We start from the raw sequence: 19967 nt of genomic DNA, 5'->3' as shown, positions 1-19967 counted from the left end.
TTCTTCTGTGCCTTTTTTCCCTCAATCATACATACCAAAGATTGTCCACTTCATTGATTTTCTCAAAGAACCAACTTTCAGTTTGATTTATCACTCTGCTTAGACTGTTGATTTTTTTAAAATTCATTTTTTATGCTTTTATATTTTAAATTGTTTTCTCGTTTCTTTTTTCATTTTCTAGTTCTATATAATGAATACTAAGTTCACTTTTTAAATGTTTTTAAATTACTAATATAAGCATTTGAGGCTGTGGACTTTTCTCTCAGTAGTTACATGGCCTTGCATCATTGTGGATAATTTTTATATTTTAATTTTAACTTATTTTTTCATCTCTAAATTATTTGGTAAGTGTTTTTTCTTTCCCAAATAATTATTTTTAAAAATTTGTTTTTACCCCTGGGACAGAGAAGGGGGTGGAATTGCTCCAGACACCCCAAAGGCACACGGGTTATGAGTGTGGGAGGTACAGTTTCCCCAAAAGGAAATCAAGGGCTGTTTCCAAAATAGGGAGTGGGTGTTAGGCAGAAAAAAGTGTCAGTTTCGTCTCTATTCCCAATTGTCATTGAAGGGTTAAATGAACTAACACATATAATATACTCAGCACAGTGTCCAGCAAGAAAAAAGGCCAATAATAGTAACCAGATGCATGCCCTCCCCTCATGCCCCTTCTTACTACCAGTCAGAACCCCAGCACATGCTATTCCAGCCATTGCACTCTGGGGGAACATTTGCAAACAGTGGGTTACCTCCTTGTGCCTGTACATTACCAGGCAATCCCCAGGGCATGAGGGGATCTATAGTTGTGTCCTCATTTCACCTTGGGGAGCCAGGAGGTGATTTGGCTTCCCTGGACTTCAGGATTCTGTCCAGACAGCAGGACTTTGCCCACGTGCCTTTGTGATTCATGAGCCACAACCCCAAGTCATACACAAGGCCATGTGCTCATCCAGAAAGCGTGGCCTCTGACCACCTGCCATGTGACTGCCTGCGCCCGCCCCCTTCTGCAGACCAAGGAAACTGTCTCAGTGACAGTAAGCATCCAACAGCTTTCACCAAACGAATACTCTCTAAATGAGGATTTGTTCTGAAGCCCTGTTTTGCTTGATGGATATTAATTAGCAGGTGCTAGTTAATACTCACAGTCTTCCCCATCTTCTCAGGGAGCCTGGGCCGCCTGCTGAGATCTCATCATGCAGTAGATGGAATTGCTTTGTACTCTCTTAAAGAGAGCACACACACCCTAATGAGCTGCTGCTCTGTTATTTCATTTGGAATTTATCAGGACAGTTTATGTGATCAAACCACACAAGTATAGTTCTGGATGCCAGCCCTCCTCAATACTGAAGTTTGAAAGTGATCTTTTCAAGGCAGAGCAGGAGAACATGGAAAAAAGTCTTTCATCTCAAACTTTGAAAAAGGGAGAGAGAAAAAATGGAAAGTATAAGATGGAAATGTGGCACATTTTTATGCTGTAGAGGGTTTTTTTTCCCCTCAACACAGCAGAATTTTCCTTATTAAAAAGATAGCTGTATGAGAAAAACCAAAACCAGACTCGGGATGGAAGTGAGACGGGGTGGCGATGGGAGAACAAGGGAGCAGTGAGTCCCTGGGCTTGTGGGAAGCCCTGGTGCCAGCCGCGGGCTTTGGCTTGGGGAGGCCATGAGCGCCCAGCTTCAAGCAGGCTCTGGGCCATCAAGCATGGGTGTCCCTCAGCTTCAGAGAAGGTGTCTGTTCAGAAGAGCACCTCCTTTGTCAGCCTGGCACTCCCTCCTTGGGGCTGGGTGTCCTGTGGACACCTCTGGTGGGGAGTCTGTATTCACCGTCAGGAAGCAGGTTTGGCCACCTGCCCTGTGTTGAGGCCAGCCCAGCTGCGGAGGGCTTCGGTAGCAGAGCGAGCTGAGAGCTGCTCACTCCGGCCCTGTGGGTCTGCCTCATGTGGCAGCTACAGCAGTGTCACCAGGCCCTGTGTGGGGCATGGAAGGAGGGAGCAGAGCCCAAGCATGGTCTGGGATCTGTCTCAGAGGAGGTCCAGTCTGCGGGTGGGCATGGCCATGGGGCAGATGCCAGCTGCCAGCAGTGTCCTGGGGATTGGGGGAAGACAGGCCACAGCAGGGGTCCTCACACCGCCAACTCTGTGCCTGTAATCCTCATCCCTGTGCCAGCCAATGACTTCCAGCCCCCAGCCTCCAGCCCCTAGCACTGCTCTCTGTCCCAGATCTTTGGAGTCAGGCAGTCCTGAATTCACATCCTGATTCTCTCACTTGCAAGCTGTGTGATCTTGGCCAAGTCACTTCACTAAGCTTCAGTTTCCTAGTCTGTAAAATGGTGGGGAACAGGAGTGCCTTCTGTACAGGGTCACTGCCAAGGTGCCATGGTAAAAGCAATACCTAACTTCCCTAGAGTAGACAGTGGCTGTTACTGTCAGGGTCGTTTCCCCTAACAGGTCTGCACCTCTCAGCGTTGCCTGGTCCCTGGCACTGTCCAGCCCCAAGGCAGCCAGGGCCAATGGCTGATCCCATTACTGTCCATCTTCATAAGGCCAACATCACAGTGTCATCTGCTATAGTAACTCTGTGTATATAGGAATAGGAAGTGAGATGTCCAGCTGTGCTGTCCCAGTCCAGGTGACAGCTCCAAGCACTGGTCCAACTGAGGGGTGGCCACCATGCAGTTGGCATTTGGGCGCCATCCATGGTTGTGGCAAACCCAGCTGGGCTCGTTCCTCCCATGCTGCTGCTTCAAATAGGGCCAGCCGTAAGGTCAGCTCAGCTTCTTATGTACTTCAGTGGTCCAGGCCCTGGACTGGGAGACTCCTGTAAACCACTGTTATTACCCTTATTCACAGTCAAGGAAACTGAGGCCTGGGAGGTAAAAAGGCTCGCCTAAGGCCACCCAGCTGGTGAGTGGCAGAGCCAGGGTTCCGAGTCTCCTGGATCCGTGCCCCACGGATCCGTGCTTCACTTATACCACAGCTGCTTGTCATGTGGCAGAGCTGGAAGGGCCCCCAGGACTGGATGGGACACTGATGATGGGACCTGGGGGCTGACCAGACTGACCACAGTGGGTGTGAGGGAAGTGGAGAGTAGCAGGTGGTAGGTGGCACAGGGGAGGCAGCTACAGTAGAGTCATGAGCCCTCTTGGAGAGTGTTGACCCCATAGGGGAAATCAGGCAGGGACAGCCAGAGCTTGGGTTCACCTGCACCCCTGTCTTGCCTCACTGGCTGCCATACATGAGGGTCTGGCTGGAGTAAAAGAAGAACCGCCCATAGGCAACCTGGACAGACCTGTGCTCAAATCCTGCTTCTGCCACTTCCCAGCTGTGTGGCCACAGACAAGCGGTGTAACCACTCTCAGCTTCAGTTTCTTCCCTTATAAAATCACAATGAAACCTCCCTGACAACAGCATTTTTCTTATGAATCAATAATCTGGGCAAAGCTCTTAGTTTAGGACCTGGCACCCAGTAAGTGCTCGGTAAGCATTAGCTCTCTTTGTCATCACTTGACGGTGGTGGCTCTCTCTTCAGCCACAAAACGAGGGTAACATGTGCTTCGTAAGGTTATTGTATGATTAAATAAAGTATGCCTTCACTCATGCATTCCTTTGTCAGCCAGCATTTACCAAGCAGCTCCTGTGTGCTCGGTTCTAGATGGTGGAGATTGAGCTCCTGGAGCAAGACACACTTCCTGCCCTTGAGGCGTTAGGCCTGATGCAAACAAGTGTCTGAGCGCAGTTGTGGGGAGTGCCACCTCCATGTAGGACTCAGCACTGTGCCTGACACGGTTCAAGTGGAAGGTGGTTATTCTTATGATTTCATTATAGTTTAGGCTTATACGTATCTCTGTTGTGGACTAATACAGTACTGAAAAGATTTCTGTGGATTTGTGTAGCATTAACTGTAGGAGACTTGCCGCTTGTGCTGTGGTTTTTGTTGTGGGAGTGAAAAGGCTATTTATATGGAGGTTCTTTCCAGGTATTGCCTAGGCTCAAGGTCTCCCCACATCACTGGAGCCAGAAGGCTTCCTTTTGAGGGGTGCTCTACCCAGTCCTCAGCAGGTATGGCCTCGGCTCACACTCCTGGGTCTTGAGGAATAGGCAGGTGTGAGCATCTGCATGTTTTGTAGAGGGGAATTATGAACTCTGTGGGCCTCAGTTTGCAGAGCACCACTCAGCGATCCACCTCCAGGAACCCAAGAGGAGGCCCAGTGCCCGGCACCTGTCCTCACAGGGCAGCATAGGGTGCACCTTTCGTGTTGAGGGTGTTACTCGAGAAAAGGCAACTCCCTCTGTGTTTCTGATGACCAGTGGGTGGGAACATGGGTGCAGCAGCCTGATAGACCTGGGTTCAAATTCCATCACCCTTGCTGTGAGGCCTTGGGCAGGTTTCTTAATCTCTCTGAGCTTAGTTTTCTCCTCCTACTTAGCAGGGTTGGTGGCAGGATCCCATGAGACAGGAGGGAAGTTCCTGTCTTGGATTTGATCCCCAGGGAGCAAGTTTCCTTTCCCCCCATCCTACTCTCCAGTTTCTCTGCTCCTGGGCTGAGCTTTCACTCTGCCACTCTGAGCCAGCTGGACCGAGGTCTGCACATTGCGTCTGGAATAAAGCTGCCCCATGTCCCACATCTCTTCACTCCCTGCCATGCACTAGAGGATGCTTTTTGTTGTAGTTGAAGCAGTAATAGCATGTTCAGGATTGCCGTTGCGGAGGCTTCAGGGTGGTAACTGAGTTACATTTTTAAGAGGGGAGAAGAAAAACAAGGTGAAGAGAGAGAATAAATCTGTGGATTCAAACTCACCAAACTTGGAGCTTCTCTACAAGGGAAATTATTTCTAATTATTAAAATTTTGGAAACATGGTACCGCCAGGAAGAAAGGAAGTGGAAATGGCTCCTGTGAGAAGCATCAGCATATGTTTCTGTGATTTAACAGTTTCCCGTAACAATGTGCATCTATTTTAAAAGCAGACGAATGACTCATGGTATCTAGCACCAGTGCTCCACTGTAACGGCAGGAAGTGTGTACTCTGGAGGGGGCAGGCTTGGGTTCGACTCCTGTCTCTATCATTTACCAGCTGCATGACCTTGAGCAAGTTACACATCCTCTCTGAGTTTCCTTTTCCTTCTCTGTAAAATAGGTTGTTAGAAGAATAAATCAGATAATGAACATATAACTCTTAGTGCAGCGCTCATCTAGCCATGCACAAACCCTCACAACTTTTATGTAATTAACCAAGTTAATTCCAATGTTTGTAATAATTCTTAGTTGTTTAATAGTAAATTTTTAAGGCTATAAATTTCTCCCTGATTGCCAGTTTGGTCAGAACCTATAAGTTTTGATATGTAGTATTCTCTTTGTCATTGTCTTCAAATAAATTCTTCAAACAGATTTTTTATATTTTCTTTGACCTAAGAGTTACATGAGTGTGTGTGCATGCATGTGTGTTTTCAAATGGTTAGTTTTTTGTTTGTTTGTTTGTTTTCTTGTATTTATTGTTAAATCCTAGATGTAGTAAGGTCAATGAAAATAGATAATACAGCATTTACTTTTTAGGACTTACTGTTTTCTTTAATCAAGTTTTGTACTCCATGGGTACCTGAAAAAAACTATTTTCATTTATAGAAAACTAAGCTTATTATTATTATTATTTTTAGACAGAGTCCTGCTCTGTTGCCCAGGCTGGAGTGCAATGGCCCGATCTCAGCTCACTGCAACCTCTGCCTCCTGGGTTCAAGTGATTCTCCTGCCTCAGCCTCCCGAGTAGCTGGGATTATAGGTGCCCACTGCCACACCTGGCTAATTTTGTATTTTTGGTAGATGGGCTTTCACCATGTTAGCCAGGCTGGTTTTGAACTCCTGACCTCAGGTGATCTGCCTGCCTTGGCCTCCCAGAGTGCTGGGATTACAGGCGTGAGCCACCGTGCCTGGCCTATTTTTTTTATTTTTTATTTTTTATTTTTTATTTTTGAGACAGAGTCTTGCTCTGTCATCCAGGCTGGAGTGCAATGGCACGATCTCAGCTCACTGCAGCCTCCGCCTCCTGAGTTTAAGTGATTCTCCTGCCTCAGCCTCCCGAGTAGCTGGGATTATAGGCGCCCACCGCCACATCTGGCTAATTTTGTATTTTTGGTAGGGATGGGCTTTCACCATGTTAGCTGGCTTTGAACTCCTGACCTCAGGTGATCTGCCTGCCTTGGCCTCCCAAAGTGTTGGGATTACAGGTGTGAGCCACCGTGCCTGGCCTATTTTTTTGTTTGTTTGTTTGTTTGTTTTGTTTTTTGAGACAGAGTCTTGCTCTGTCATCCAGGCTGGAGTGCAATGGCACGATCTCAGCTCACTGCAGCCTCCTCCTCCTGGACTCAAGCTATCCTCGTGCGTCAGCTTTCCACATAGCTGGGACTACAGGTATGCACCACCATGCCCAGCTAATTTTTCATTTTTGGTAGAGATGGGGTTTTGCCATGTTGCCCAGGCTGGTCCCGAGCTCCTAGGCTCAAGCAATCCACTCACCTCGGCCTCCCAAAGTGGTGGGATTACAGGCATGAGCCACCATGCTCTGCCCCAAGCTTGTTAACTTTGTTACTGTAATACTATATCACTGCATCAATATATGTATGTATATATGTGTGTATATATATGTGTGTGTATGATGTATACATATATACTTACATAAATTCTGGAAGAGATATACCAAAGCCTCCCTCTGTGGTTGTGTTTTCCTTGAACTCACTTTTCATTTCTAACTTTTTTTTTACTATGTATAATTTGATGTGTTACTTCTTTATGCATAGAAATTTGTAACCATTGGATATTCTCGATCACCTGGACTTTTGTTTTTTAGAGCAAGCCCTCTTCCTTGCTTTGCTTAATGTTTTCTGCCTTGAATTCTGCTTTATGTCACTTCTCCTGCCCAACTCTGCCAGTGTGGTGGGCACAATAGCGGTGCTCATGGAGGGCAGCTGAAAGGATGTTCCATCCTTGGCCCATGCAGATCTCCAGGTGGTCTGGAGCTCGGCCCTGCAGCTAGTCAGCCAGCTAAGAACTGTGTAGTGGCTGCATAGCCAGCAGCCCTTCCCCTTCCCCAGCCATGCAGTTTGTCCTCAGATCCCCCCAGCTTATCACTGGCCTGTGATGGATCCTATTAAGATCCTTTTAGACATAGGTTTGATCTTCAAAAGCTGTGCAAACTAGATGTTACTATTTCTGTAACATAGCGGTATTTTTATTTCACATCTTATTTTCTTATTAAGCACCATTGGCCAAATTCTCTAGCTTTAGTCCTTTGTACTGAGAGCCGTTACTTTTTAAATTTTTTCTTTTGTTTCTTAGTTAATGTATGGTGAGGTGGAGGTGGGGGAACAGACAGACAAATAGACAGACAGCTGGGCAAATAAAGGAAAAACTGAATTCAGCCCAAATGGGTGTTCTCCTGGACATGGCACCTTAGACCTATTAAACTTCAGCAGTTGGTAAGAGACACAAGTGCTCAGCCCTTTCATGTCCTGTTATTTTCTGGTTGGGTTGCAGGTAAAAGCCTTATTGCTGGAGAGTATTTGAAGTAGAAACGCTGAAATCTTGCCGGCATACATTGTGGTTGTTGCTCAGATGTTTGATTTATAGTTGGGCAGTGCTGTGTGAAAAAATTAGTAATCAGGATTAGAATTAAAGTCCAAAGATTATCTCAGTTTTCCGTAAGTCATCCTTTATATTTTTTTAGCAGATCAGTACTGTTTTGTGCTATTTGGTTCTAGTTTGTGGTAAGCTCCTTCCGTCATGAAATATCTTCTTTAATTTTAGGAATCTATCTTCTGGATTTAATCTACATTGATTCTGCATATCCTGCCTCAGGCAGCATCATGGAAAACGAACAAAGATCCAATCAGATGAACAATATTCTTCGAATAATTGCTGATTTACAAGTTTCCTGCAGCTATGGTTAGTACCCTTGTTAGAATTGTGAAATCTTGCCTCATTGAAATTTGGGTCCTATCAGTGAGAAAGCTCTAGAAACCAGAAAAAGAATTACAAAGTTCTTCCTTTTAATATCTTGAGCATCAAACATGTACTAGATCCTTTTATACATAGGTTTGATCTTCAAGAGCTGTGCAAACTAGGTGTTACTATTTCTGTATTACAGGTGAGGAAATTGAGACTGAATACAGTTTAGTCACTTGTCCATCCACAATCTCACGTCTAGTGAGTGGCAGAGCCCAGGTCTTTCTGGCTCCTGGGTCATTCATTCATGAAGAGCTTTCTGGGCAGCTCTCCTCCAAGCAGATTCGGGGATCAGTCTTCTTTCTTCTGTGACTCTGCCATCTCCATGGCCTCAGAATCCTCCACTGCATCCAGCTGGCAGGTGCAGGATGAGAGAGAACAATACAAGGGTGGGTTTTATGGGCCAGGGTTTTAGTGGCCAGTGCAGGCCACTTTTGCTGACAGGGGCTAGGAAATATAATCTAGCTGTGGGCCTAGGAGAAGGGAATCGATGTAGTAAGGGACTTGGCCACACTCTGCTGCACGTGGCCAGATCCACAGTGTGCCCATGATGGTGGGTGTGTAAGAGGGATGGAGAAAATCACTGGAGATGATGCCAGAATGCTGGATGGGCCATCCATGTGGGGATTGATTTTACCCGAGAAGATGGCAGACTTGGGGTGTGGAGCTTGACTGTGAGCCAGGTGCTCAAGTCTTCTGGGAATTAGCACTGATGAGCAGGCGGCCAGTCAGCCACAGTCAGCCGTGAAGGGGGTGTGGTGCATGGGGTGTGGGGCTCTAGGCACCTGCCTCTGGGGAGCAAGGCTTTCACGAGACGGCAGAGGAGTAAAAGTCTGGAAGCACCAAAGGGGGATGGTAGGAAGGAACCCGGCCTCACCTGCTGTGCATAGGGTGTGAGAAAATCCACAGCCTCCGTTTGGGAATGTCACGGGGAAGCCAGGGTGGGTTCACCGAAGCAAGAGCCCTGCTCACCAGCCCCTGCACAGCATCCCCAGGTAGGGTGGGGGTTCCCACACTTCAGGGCAGCTTTCCTCTGACAGGAAGGGTAGGAGGCACCTGTATTCCCAGTGCAGGGTTCGCCTGGCCCAGGCCCTTTCCAACACAAATACATGGACACTTATTGTCCCGCTGGCCAGCAGAGCAACCGCAGACATGGGCTTCAGGGTCAGATGGACTCCGGTTCCTATTCTAGCTTTGCCTCTTGAAAAGTCACTTTCTCCCCTTGAAGGTTTTCTCATGCGTGAAAATGGAGATAGGATTCATGCAGAGCCCTTAGCACAGTCCCTGGCGTTTCACGAGAGCCCAGCAAATGCTCTCTCACCACTGTTCACCTTCACCTGCGCCATCTCCACCATCAGCTTTGTGAAACAGGTGTCATCCTCACTTCACAGAGAGGACACTGAGGCTTCAGAGAAACAAAATGATCTGCTCAGAATCTCGCTATGAAGGGCCAGAGCCATCAGGTGCTCCTGCCGCACCTGGATGCACCTCCCCAGAAAGCGAGGGTCCTCCCCACCCTCTTTTCTGCTCCTCTTCATGGCCTCCTCTACTCCCTCCACCTCTCCTCCTCTTGGCTTGTTCTGTCCCACCCAGTGGCCCTATCAGAAGGAGTGCAGTGACTATGAAGGTCTGCAGAGAGCAGCTGACACCAGTCCCTCCAGAGATGGGCAACACCATGTGGCAGAAGCCTCCCATCACCTGGAGTCCAAACCCAGCTCTGCCCTTCCCAGCAATGCGACCTGTGCAGGTTGCCACAGTTTCTTCCTCTGTGCAATGGGGATATTGTTTCTCCCACATGAGGCAGGTGTGAAGGTTAACGAAGATGACTCCTGTAAAATTACCTGCTGCAGAGCCTGGCACAGGCATGTTCAGGTGCCTGGACCCCTCCCTTTCTTCCTAGGATGCAGCAGTTCCAGTCTAGGCCAGCTTCTGGGTTAGGCCTCCACACCTGGCTGGGCAGGGTCTGTTCATTCATTCTTGCATTCATGTCACACAGCTGGTGGGTAGGTATAGGAGGCTTGCCCAGTTACCCCAGTGGAAACCTGTTTTAGGGCACAGACACCTGGCTCTGGTCTGTTCTGGAGGCCAGAGAGCCATCTTTCCCCAGCCCCTGATATCTGAGTGGAGGCACAGCTCCTCCTTCCTGGCTAAAAAAACATGGTGACCTCAGAGTGTGGTGACTAAGGCCTAGTCATCTGGGGGGCACTCCTTGAGGGCAGAACCCAGGCCTGATGATCCCCACCACCACGTTCCAGTAGTCAGCACAGGGCCAGTCCCCAAAGAGCATCAGCAACTGCTGGAAGAGTGAATGAGTCTCGCTATCCCAGGGGCATCTGAAATCAGTGATTTCTATACTTCTTATTTGGGGGCCTAAAGAAGGGGAGAGTCTAACGTCTCTGGATTTGGTCCACCTTTTGCAGATCACCTCACCACGCTGCCCCATGTGCAGAAGTACCTGAAGTCCGTACGCTACATTGAAGAGCTCCAGAAGTTTGTGGAAGATGACAACTACAAGTAAGTCCCCACCTACTCCTGTGTCAGGCCTCCCAGCCCCACCTTTGTCTTTAGTACTCAGGTCCCTGCAAGTGGCCTAGCCCTTGTTGGGACCAGTGAGTAGCCACCTGCAGGGCTTATCAACGTCCACGGCAGTAGCACCCAGGCCCCAGCACACACAAGCACATGCGTGCAGTGTGATCTTCGACCTCACAGCCCCACAGTGGTGATGTCTGAACAGCTCTCATACCCATCTCTGCCCCATCCTCATAGGCCCCCCAGTTCAGAGGAAGGTGTCGTGTTAACTTCTCAGTGTGGCTTTCCCACATGGCACAGATAATATGAACTTGGACTCCACAGCTGTGAATGGCACAGGCTTGGTGCTCTGGTTCTCACAAGTGACTCCCCCACCCACAGTGCTGGGTGGCAAGACAGCTTCTAGCCATATCTCCAAGAGCTTGTTTCATGGATGAGACAATTCTTTATAACTCTCAGCTCTCTGCAGTATTCAAGGCCCTACCTCCTTCCCTGTAGAGCCCCTGTGGAGTAGACCCAGTTCTCATAACAACCCCATGGGCCCTTTGGCCTCATCTTCCACTAACCCTGCTGAGGCTTTCAGTGCTTTCTTCGCTGTGGCATCTGGGAATTCATCCAGCATTTCTATGTATTTGGAGGGAAAAGAAGGATTTTTCATGTTAACCCTGTCTGCCATACTGCTTGGAAGTCCTCTTGGCTCATTTTCAGCTTGAGACTAAGAACCTCAGTACTTTTTCGTATGTCCTGGTATTAAGGCAAGTCCCAGCCATCTTGTAATCAATCATTTACCACCTAAATGTCAACTTCACGTTCCCAGATGGTCCCCGACTTAGGATGGCTCAACTTAATGGTTTTTCAGCTTTACAGTGGTAGGAAAGCAACGCACATTCGGTAGAAACTGTACTTTGAATACCCATACAGCCAGTCTGTTTTTCATTTTCAGCATGGTATTTAATAAATGCCGTGAGATATTCAACACTTCCTTATAAAATAGGCTTTGTGTTAGATGATTTTGTAAGCTCATGTAAGTGTTCTGGGCACATTTAAGGTAGGCTAGGCTAAGCTATGGTGTTCGGTAGGTTAAGTGTATTAAATGCATTTTTGACTTGTAATATTTTCAACTTATGATGAGTTTGTTGGGATGTGTCCCCATCATAAGTTGAGCAGCATCTGTATTCTTTTAAATCTTATCTTATGATGGCTTCCAATATGCCATGATTCCCTGGAATCTTGTTATCCAGTAAATTTTTTATCTCTTCCAGTTTTGTGTCCATGAATTTGATTAGCCAGACTACATGGTCTTCATCTAAGTTAGTGAAAAGTAGAGAACAGAGCAACCCCCACATTACCCACAATTGACTCACCAGGAAAGACCCTAAGGGGAACGGATGTTCAGGCAGTGCCCACTGGTCAGCTTTACAGGAGTGGTCTGCAGCCGGGGCTATGAACCAGAGTCACCTGGGAAACTCTCTAACCAGCCCTGTGTCTCGGGTGGGGCCCGAACATTTGTTTTTTCAAAGCTCCCTAGGTGATTCTTTTGGAGCATAGACATAATGCTTTTAGTTGTTTTATATAATAATTTGTTAAAATATAATATGAAAATGTGATGTTACATAATAGTAACAACAATAGATGAAAGCCAGAGATTACCATTAAAATTATGCTTGCCACAAAGCAAGCTCATTTTATTTATTTACAAAGCATTTGCTGTTCCTGAAAAGAGTGCCCTGCAGTACAAAATTTTTCCCACTTAGTTTCTGGGGTAATATTTTCCATTTACGCACCGGTATTGTGATAAAGGAGACAGTGGTTTTTCATTAACACTGATATGCTTTAGAGAGAAAAATGGCCTATAAATACTTCTGACCATGAGATAATCTTTGGACAAGCTGCAAATCATGAGTAATTACTCCTTCTACTCTGAAGGACGTTGAGCACCCCAGCACCTGATGCTAAACAACAGTCAGCCTGGCTTTTTACAAAGGCTCTTTGTTGTGGTCAAAGTGGACAGACCCAGGGAGGAAGCCTGCATTCTCACCCCCGGCCCTCAGACCACTGAGGGAGTTCCTTCCCAGGGAGGTCCAGGCTCCAAGGGGCAAGAGATGGGTAGAGCCTGTGATTCTGCTTGAGGACCCACACTCTGTGGCCCAACTCACATCTGGAGGCTGGCTCCTCACCCACAAGGATGCAATGGCTTAGTTATTACATTGGTGGCATTGCATTGCTGACATTCTCCCCCATCCGCTTTGGAGATATTATGCCAAGAGGTCCAACCGGTGCTTTATTTCCCACAGCCTTTATTCTATTTTATTTTATTTAAGAAAAATTACCCGATTTACCATTACTTAGAAAGCATGACCATTAGCATTAAGTAAACATACTTTTGGACATTTTTCTATGCATAGAAAATGTATATATATGTAGGGAAGGATGGATAGATGGATGGATGGAAGGATAGAATATTAAAATTAGATTCTATTACACTGGCTATTTTTAATTTAACATACTAACTTTAATTTCATTTTAATTTAACCAGAAAAAAACTGAAATGTGAAAAAAAATGCTACTCTTTAAATAAATATTTGTTTACCAAAAGAGAGATTATTTTCCAAAAGAGCCTTCTAAGGTTAATAAAAGAGGGCCGGGCACAGTGGCTCATGCCTGTTCATACCTGTAATCCCAGCACTTTGGGAGGCCAAGGAGGGTGGATCACCTGAAGTCCGGAGTTCAAGACCAGCCTGACCAACATGGTGAAACCCCGTCTCTGCTAAAAATACAAAAATTAGTCGGGCATGGTGGCGCACACCTGTAATCCCAGCTACTCAGGAGGCTGAGGCAAGAGAGTCACTTGAACCTGGGAGGCAGAGGTTGCAGTGAGCTGAGATTGTGCCACTGTACTCCAGCCTGGATGACAGAGTGAGACTCCATCTCAAAATAATAATAATAATAATAATAATAATAATAATAATAAAATAAGTTAGGAAAAACATTAGGAGGCGTGAGTCAATAAGTTTTATTTTAACTAGGTTTCCATTGTGAACAGTGTCAGCCAACTCTGGTTATGAAAGATGAGAATATTAGCCCTCTCCCCCTTCCTTAACCTCTACTTCACCAGCTTCCCACTTTTTGTTAGTTATATTATTATTACCACATAATCCAAGTCTATAACATAAACATGTTCAGGAATCAGAATTCCTACTGTTTACCATTTGTAAACAGATTCAGTTTTTACCACCTGTTGTTTCCCCATAGCTTCTCCGTTCCTGGAGTCTTTATTTTAATCAGTCCCTTATTTAGCTGCATTTCATCAGGAAGTAGGTCCCCCTACCAATGCTCCACCAAAAAAATAAAAGTGCTCACAGGGCCCGCATACTCAGGGAAATGCCTGCATTGGACTGGGGCTGGCCTTGCTGGCTGCCCTCCTTTGCTGCTCTCCCTCAGTGCTGCAGGCCATGTGCCATTGCCTCTGGCTCTGGGTGATGCTGTGGAGAATGAACCCAGCTGATTTTGTTTTTTTCCTCTTGTTAAGGGTCTTGTCTGCCGGGTAGGTGAAGAATTCCTTAAAGTTCAAAAGCTTCATAAGAGAATGCCTCAGAGTAGAGGGTTCTGTACCAGATTCCCCAGACCATGGTGTCGTCATCTTTCTTCATGGCAGAAAAACTCCTTTTGTTCATATCTTTGACTACTTCTGTGCCATTTCGTGGCTTCTCTCTTCCAGGGATTCCAGGAATCCGTGTTGGATGCTCTCTGCCCGTCATATCCATTCGCTTCTTGCTAACAGCAGCAATCTCCACCTTGTTCATCAGCTGTCACTGCGATTGTCTGTTTCTACTTAGGTATTCATTCAGCACTCTCTTATTTCAGTCCTGGATTTGTTCCCCCTGGGTCTTCAATCTCCTTTTTCATCTCATTTTTCAAGTTTTGTTTTAGTGTCTCATTTTTCAGGTTTTGTTTTACTTGTGTTTTTAATAAGTTGTTCCACTGCTCTAAGCACTTGCGGGGATTTCCTCTGCTCCTGGGGCTGCGTTCTTGGTTGGGCCATTGGGCACTGCTCACCTGTTCTTTCCTTCTTTTGTAAGAGGATGTTGGCTGTATTGCCATACTATTTCTTTTCTTCTGGCTCCCATTTGAGCGGCTCTGTCTGGATGTTCCACGGCTCTCATATGAGGGTGGGGGAGATGTCTGGCCCTCCTCCCATGTGTGTGAGAGGGGAACCCCTTACTGCTAGCTGGGAGGTCCAGGGGTTTTAGTTTTTCTCCTTTTCTGTAGCCTGGGGGAGTAGAAGGCTCAGGCTCTGTGGAGGCAGTAAGCAAGCAGTCTGTTTCACATATGTGGGTTCTGGCAAAAGGCCTATGTTGGAGTGTCCTTCACCTCTTTGGGGAGCTGTATCCCATTCCTAGAGATACCCTCAGGTTTCCCATCACGCCCCATGGAGCCTTCATTTCCATCAGAGGAGCTGCCGTGCTCTCGACCTATTTCATCAGCATCTGGTGCCATTCAGCAGAGGGAATGATAAGGACCCCCACTCAGACCCAGTGAGACCCCTCATTGGGCTTGACAGGAGCCATGCCATGATGCAACTCTTGGTCCAGTTTCAGAATCCTCTTTTTCTTTCCTTGACTGTAATTCTTTGAAGTTCATGGCTTTAAATTACTCCGCTACCCTTGTTTAGTTGCACCTGGTGAGTTCTTTTACTCATAAGCTTTTATAATTTTTTGTTGGTTTTGGAAGGAGAGGGAGGGAGAGTCTGGTATCTAGTCTCACTCTGTCATTTTAACCCAGAAGTTCTTAATCAGTGCTTTAAAAAGATATATTGGAGGGCCAGTCCTCATAGCATGTCCATTGCCTTGTCCCTTTCTAAGGGCATCTGATGACAGGGAGTGCAGTGTAATGATTAAACATTGCAGTTCAGAGGCCATGTGTGGTGGCTCATGCCTGTAAATCCCAACACTTTGGGAGGCTGAAGCAGGCTGGTCACTTGAGCTCAGGAGTTCGAGACCAGCCTGGCCAACATGGTGAAACCCTGTCTTTACTAAAAATACAAAAATTAGCCAGGCATGGTGGCACACACCTGTAATCCCACCTACTCGGGAGGCTGAGGCACGAGTATCGCTTGAACCTGGGAGGCAGAGGCTGCAGTGAGCTGAGATCTTGCCACTGCAGTCTAGCCTGGGTGACAGAGCAAGACTCTGTCTCAAAAAAGGGGAGGCTGAGGCGGGCAGATCATAAGGTCAAGAGATCGAGACCATCCTTGCCAACATGGTGAAACCCTGTCTCTACTAAAAATAGAAAAATTACCTGGGGGTAGGGACGCATGCCTGTATTCCCAGCCAGCTACTTGGGAGGCTGAGGCGGGAGAATCACTGGAACCCAGGAGACGGAGGGTGCAGTGAGCCTAGATTGCGCCACTGCATTCCAGCCTGGCGACAGAGCAAGACTTCATCTAAAAAAAAAAAAAAAGAAAGAAAAAGAAAAAAAGAAAAAAAAACTAACTCTGGTTCAGAGTCAGACAGTCCTGGGTTTGATCCCCTTCTCTGCCACTTGCTAATCCTATGAATTTGGGGAAGCTGCTTAACCTCACCACTCCTCAGTTTCCTCATCTAGAAAATGTGCTGGTTCAGAGTGAACACATCTGTGCTCAGTAGACAGTAGGACATACTCAAGTCCTTTTCACTTTGTCTTTCTTAACCATTGTTTCTTGGCTGTGGAAACCCCCTGGAGACCTCAGAGGGAAGTGACTGTGATCTGGAGCAGATCTCACAGTATTCCTGGCTTCTGTGACTATAGTAGCTTTTCCCAGCCCCAAATAGGTTCCCGTGTGGTAAACCAGAGCCCATCTGATCTTATGAAAATCTTTGTTTTCAGACTGTCGCTCAGAATCGAACCAGGAAGCAGCTCTCCAAGACTAGTCTCTTCCAAGGAAGATCTTGCAGGTATCGTAGCTACCTCGAGTGGCAGCAAACCCGCTTCATAGCCTAATTGTGGCTGCCAGAGTTGGCCTTGACTGGGGAGCCCAAGGGCAAGTGAAGTTTGCAGCTTAGCAGACTCAGCTCTCCCTGTTCACAGCCCTCCTGCACCAGTCTGCCCAGGCTCCTGATCATGCAGGACTTGTGTGCTTCCCCCCTGTGCCGGGGCTCCCTGGAAGATCCTGAGTGTTAGAGCCTGGGCTTGAACAACCCCAAGAGAGGCAGGATCAGAGCCCCAAGTTGGGAGCACACACAAGGTAGAGAAAGCCCCAGCATCTTCTCCAGGCTCTCTGGACCCTTAGCAGGGCTGCTGCCCAGGCTTGGAGGGGTGTGCCCTGGAGGGGTGTGGAGGATGCCCAGGATATTTGGTGTCACCAGGTGCAGGTGGCTCATCAGACTTGTGAAACACACACACATACACTGTCCCCTAGTGATTTGAGCCCAGGCTTTGCAGTCAAGCCCGAGCTCCGCTGTTTCCTGGCTTTGTCGCTTTACCTGTAATCTTCAGCGGCCTCATCCACAGAATGAACATAATATGAGGACTTACCTTCTCGGGTTGTTGTAATGCCTGAGTAAGCTCATGCCTGCCTGTAAAGTGCTCTGCTCACACTAACATTGTGAAAGTGCGCTCAGTGTTGGCTGCTTCATCGTTATTATTTAATGGTTACCTTTTACTCATATTCCAACTGGCTCTCAGTGACAGGAGCTGATCTCCACGGCAGTCCAGGGAGAGGTCAGCGGGGTGAGGGATCGAGGGGAACCCAACAGCACTTCCTCCCGCTGGTTTGTGCTGTAGGTCATAGCACCCTGGGTTCTAGGCCACTGCAGTCTTGGACAAGTGACTTACCCCTTTGGGCCTCTTTTTTTTTTAAAAAAAAAAACCTATAAAATGGGATGATGAAACCCTCCTCCGAGGAACGCTGGAATGTCAAAAACAAAATACTATTTCGAAGGCACTCAGCTCAGAGTCTGATGTGCCGTGTTTGTAAGGGGGTGGCTGTTGCAAGCTGCTACCTGGTGCCACACCTCCCCTAGCCCGTTGACCTGCTCAAGCCACTCTCCTCACTCTCTGGTGCCAGGCCAACCTCTGTAACAGCTCCTGGTGGACACAGGACCACAGAGCCCATAGGGCCAGTATGGCAGCCTCTCATGAGCCCCACCCAGTAAGGCTCTGCCCCGATTCCTGGGGGGACTCCGGGCTGCTTGCCTTTTCCAGCCTCTCCTGGCTGCACTGTACAAGCCGGACCCTGCCTCCAGCACCCCTCGGGTCTGGTATCTTAGAGAGACATGCTGGTTGATTCTCGAGGCCTCTGGAAATGCTGTTATCTATACCTCAAGACAGTCCTGGCGGAAACTTGATGTTCACAGGGTTTCCATAAGCCCAGTATTAAAATATCTCTTGCAGTCTTCCAAATCCATTGCCTTCCATATGTGGCAGGTGCCCCCAGCAAGGGTGGCCAGAAGGAAGGCTCCTAGTGCTGGTCTTGTCTCTACTTTGTCATCTCTGACATTCTAGAACACCTTCCCCCTCGGTCAGCATTGCTCCTTTTAGATGCTCAGTCACCTACACCTGACCTGTGGGGGAGGGGGAGGGAGCAGGGCAGGGTTCCTATCAGAAGACTGTAGGAGACAGCAGTTGTTTAGAGCTACAGAAGGAATGCTAGCAAAGACTAGCCTATTGCTTTGGGAGATAGTGCCAGAATTCTGGAGCAAAATGGAAGTGGTGGTCTGTCCTTCTGAGTCCCCTCCAAATTAGTGTGACTAAGAGGCCTGTTTGGCCTTTGCAGCCTCTTCAGTTCAATAGCCGTACAGGATGAGCCACATCCCTGGACTTCTCTAAATGCCAAGAAGTCTCCATGCCACACTTGTTGCTCTTCAGACAGCGCTGGAACACTCGCCTCCCAGTGCCCCTTCTTGCTGCCTGATTCCATGCTGGAGCCACTGAGCAGGGAGAGGTGGGAGGGCCCAGGGTCAGGCCCAGGGTGGTGTTCACCTTGGCCTGAGCCAACTCTGCCTCTCCCTAGTGGCTCTGGCCATCCACAGGCCACATCCTAGCCTCACCTCTGCCTGAGAGGAGCAAGGCCTCTGTGAAGTTCTCCACCCCGGGCCCCTCGCTCGAGCCTTAGACATTCTTCCCCTCGTTTTCGTGGTCTGCTGCTGCTCATCCTGTTGGGCTCAGGGCGGCCTTTATTTCAGCTCTCGACTTCTTTATGGCACTCACCACAACTTGTCATTATTCTCTGTCTGGTCACTGGGCCTGACTCATTCCTCATTAAATCTTCACACCTGGCATCATGCCTGCCTTTTGTAGATGCTCAATTTTCGTAGGGTTTTTGGAGGAGAAGGATGGATGGGTGAGTGGGTGGGTGGATAGATGGGTGGATGAAGAGCCAGGCTGCAGCTCTGGGTGGGCCTCTGGTGTACACTGGTCCAAGTATGGAGGGGGTCCTGGTGCTGCAGCCTCATGACTGAGGCTCAGAGGGCCCCCCTCCTCCCTGGTGCCTCCAGCCTCACCTCCAGCCCAAGCCCTCATCTGCCAGTCTGGCTCTCCCTAGCACCAGCCATTCAGCACGCCTGCAGGCTGCTTCCTGCCAGGGCAATGGCAACAGAGGCTTCCTCTTCCCCTCCAGGCATCTATCTGACCCAGCTGGTCCCTTCATTTCACCACCATCTGCCCCACTATCTCCTCCCTGAGGAAGAGCCCAGGGCCCTGCCTCCGCCTCAGCCTCAGCCCCAGCCCCCAGCCCAGGTCTGCACTGAGCAACACTGGCTCCCCCTGCTAAGGTTAGGGAGAAGACCAGGAGGTTGCAGACCTGGAGCTGGTCTTAGACAACTAAAAGTGCTAATTGGGGGCCTCAAGAATGGGGTCACTCACTTGGCCCTGAGGCAGGAAAGGAGGCACTGCATTTCCTGGCCTCTTTTGACCCCTGATTGTCCTGGAAGTCAGCTGGGGAGCCAGGAGCCAGCCCTGGCCCAGCCTCCTCAGGTACAGCCTCCTTTCCCACAATCCACCCACACCTCTACTTGGCTCTGTTGTTTATTAGCCATGTGAGAGCAGAAACCAGCAAGCCAGCCAACCTCCAGCATCAGAGCCCTGGCAGGGGACAGAATGGACCCCAGATGGTTCACATGAAGAGACTTTAATGAACAGAACCAGTAAAGCATGGCGAGGCACCCATGGGCCGGCCCAGGGTCCTGTGGAGGTTGGAGTCCTAGGCTGAAGGGCATGGGGAAGAAGTGTTACCAACCCCAGGGATGGCTGAGTTCTGGAGGGTGGTTGGCTGTGCAGGGTCTGTGGGCAGGGAGGGGGAAGCAGGAGGGAGCAGAGAGAAATCCCTGGCCTCTCTCTCCTCCAGCCCTCAGTCTGCTGCCAGAGCCTTTCCTTGGCCAAATCCAGTAGAAAGCTAGGGGCAAAGGGTCCAGGAGATGCATCTCAGGGGGCAGCCTCCCCCGACCAGAAGTGGCAAGTGGGCGGGGCAAAA

At 48.4% G+C, this 19967-nt stretch overlaps 1 protein-coding gene across 34 annotated transcripts in view; it reads left to right on the top strand.

Annotated features, from left to right (window-relative positions):
- Positions 1–19967, top strand: part of RALGPS1 (Ral GEF with PH domain and SH3 binding motif 1) — a 309728-nt gene that overhangs the window by 243772 nt on the left and 45989 nt on the right. For 31 of the 34 annotated variants that reach the window (XR_012424392.1, XR_012424394.1, XR_012424393.1 and 28 more), the window contains 3 exons: positions 7793–7930; positions 10411–10504; positions 16385–16452. Coding sequence is in view for 30 of the 34 variants with exons in the window: in XM_074016522.1 (XP_073872623.1) it covers positions 7793–7930; positions 10411–10504; positions 16385–16452 (300 nt within the window). In the remaining 4 variants the exon portion in view is untranslated. Of the gene's footprint in view, positions 1–7522; positions 7687–7792; positions 7931–10410; positions 10505–16384; positions 16453–18272; positions 18782–19967 lie in introns of those variants that run through there. The other 3 variants (XM_074016530.1, XM_045372663.3, XM_074016529.1) reach the window with 2 other exon arrangements.

The sequence above is a fragment of the Macaca fascicularis genome, chromosome 15, assembly GCF_037993035.2.
Source record: "Macaca fascicularis isolate 582-1 chromosome 15, T2T-MFA8v1.1".
NCBI lineage: Eukaryota > Metazoa > Chordata > Mammalia > Primates > Cercopithecidae > Macaca > Macaca fascicularis.
The sequence above is the reverse complement of the archived record's forward strand: the minus strand, read 5'-3'. Positions and strand labels throughout refer to the sequence as shown.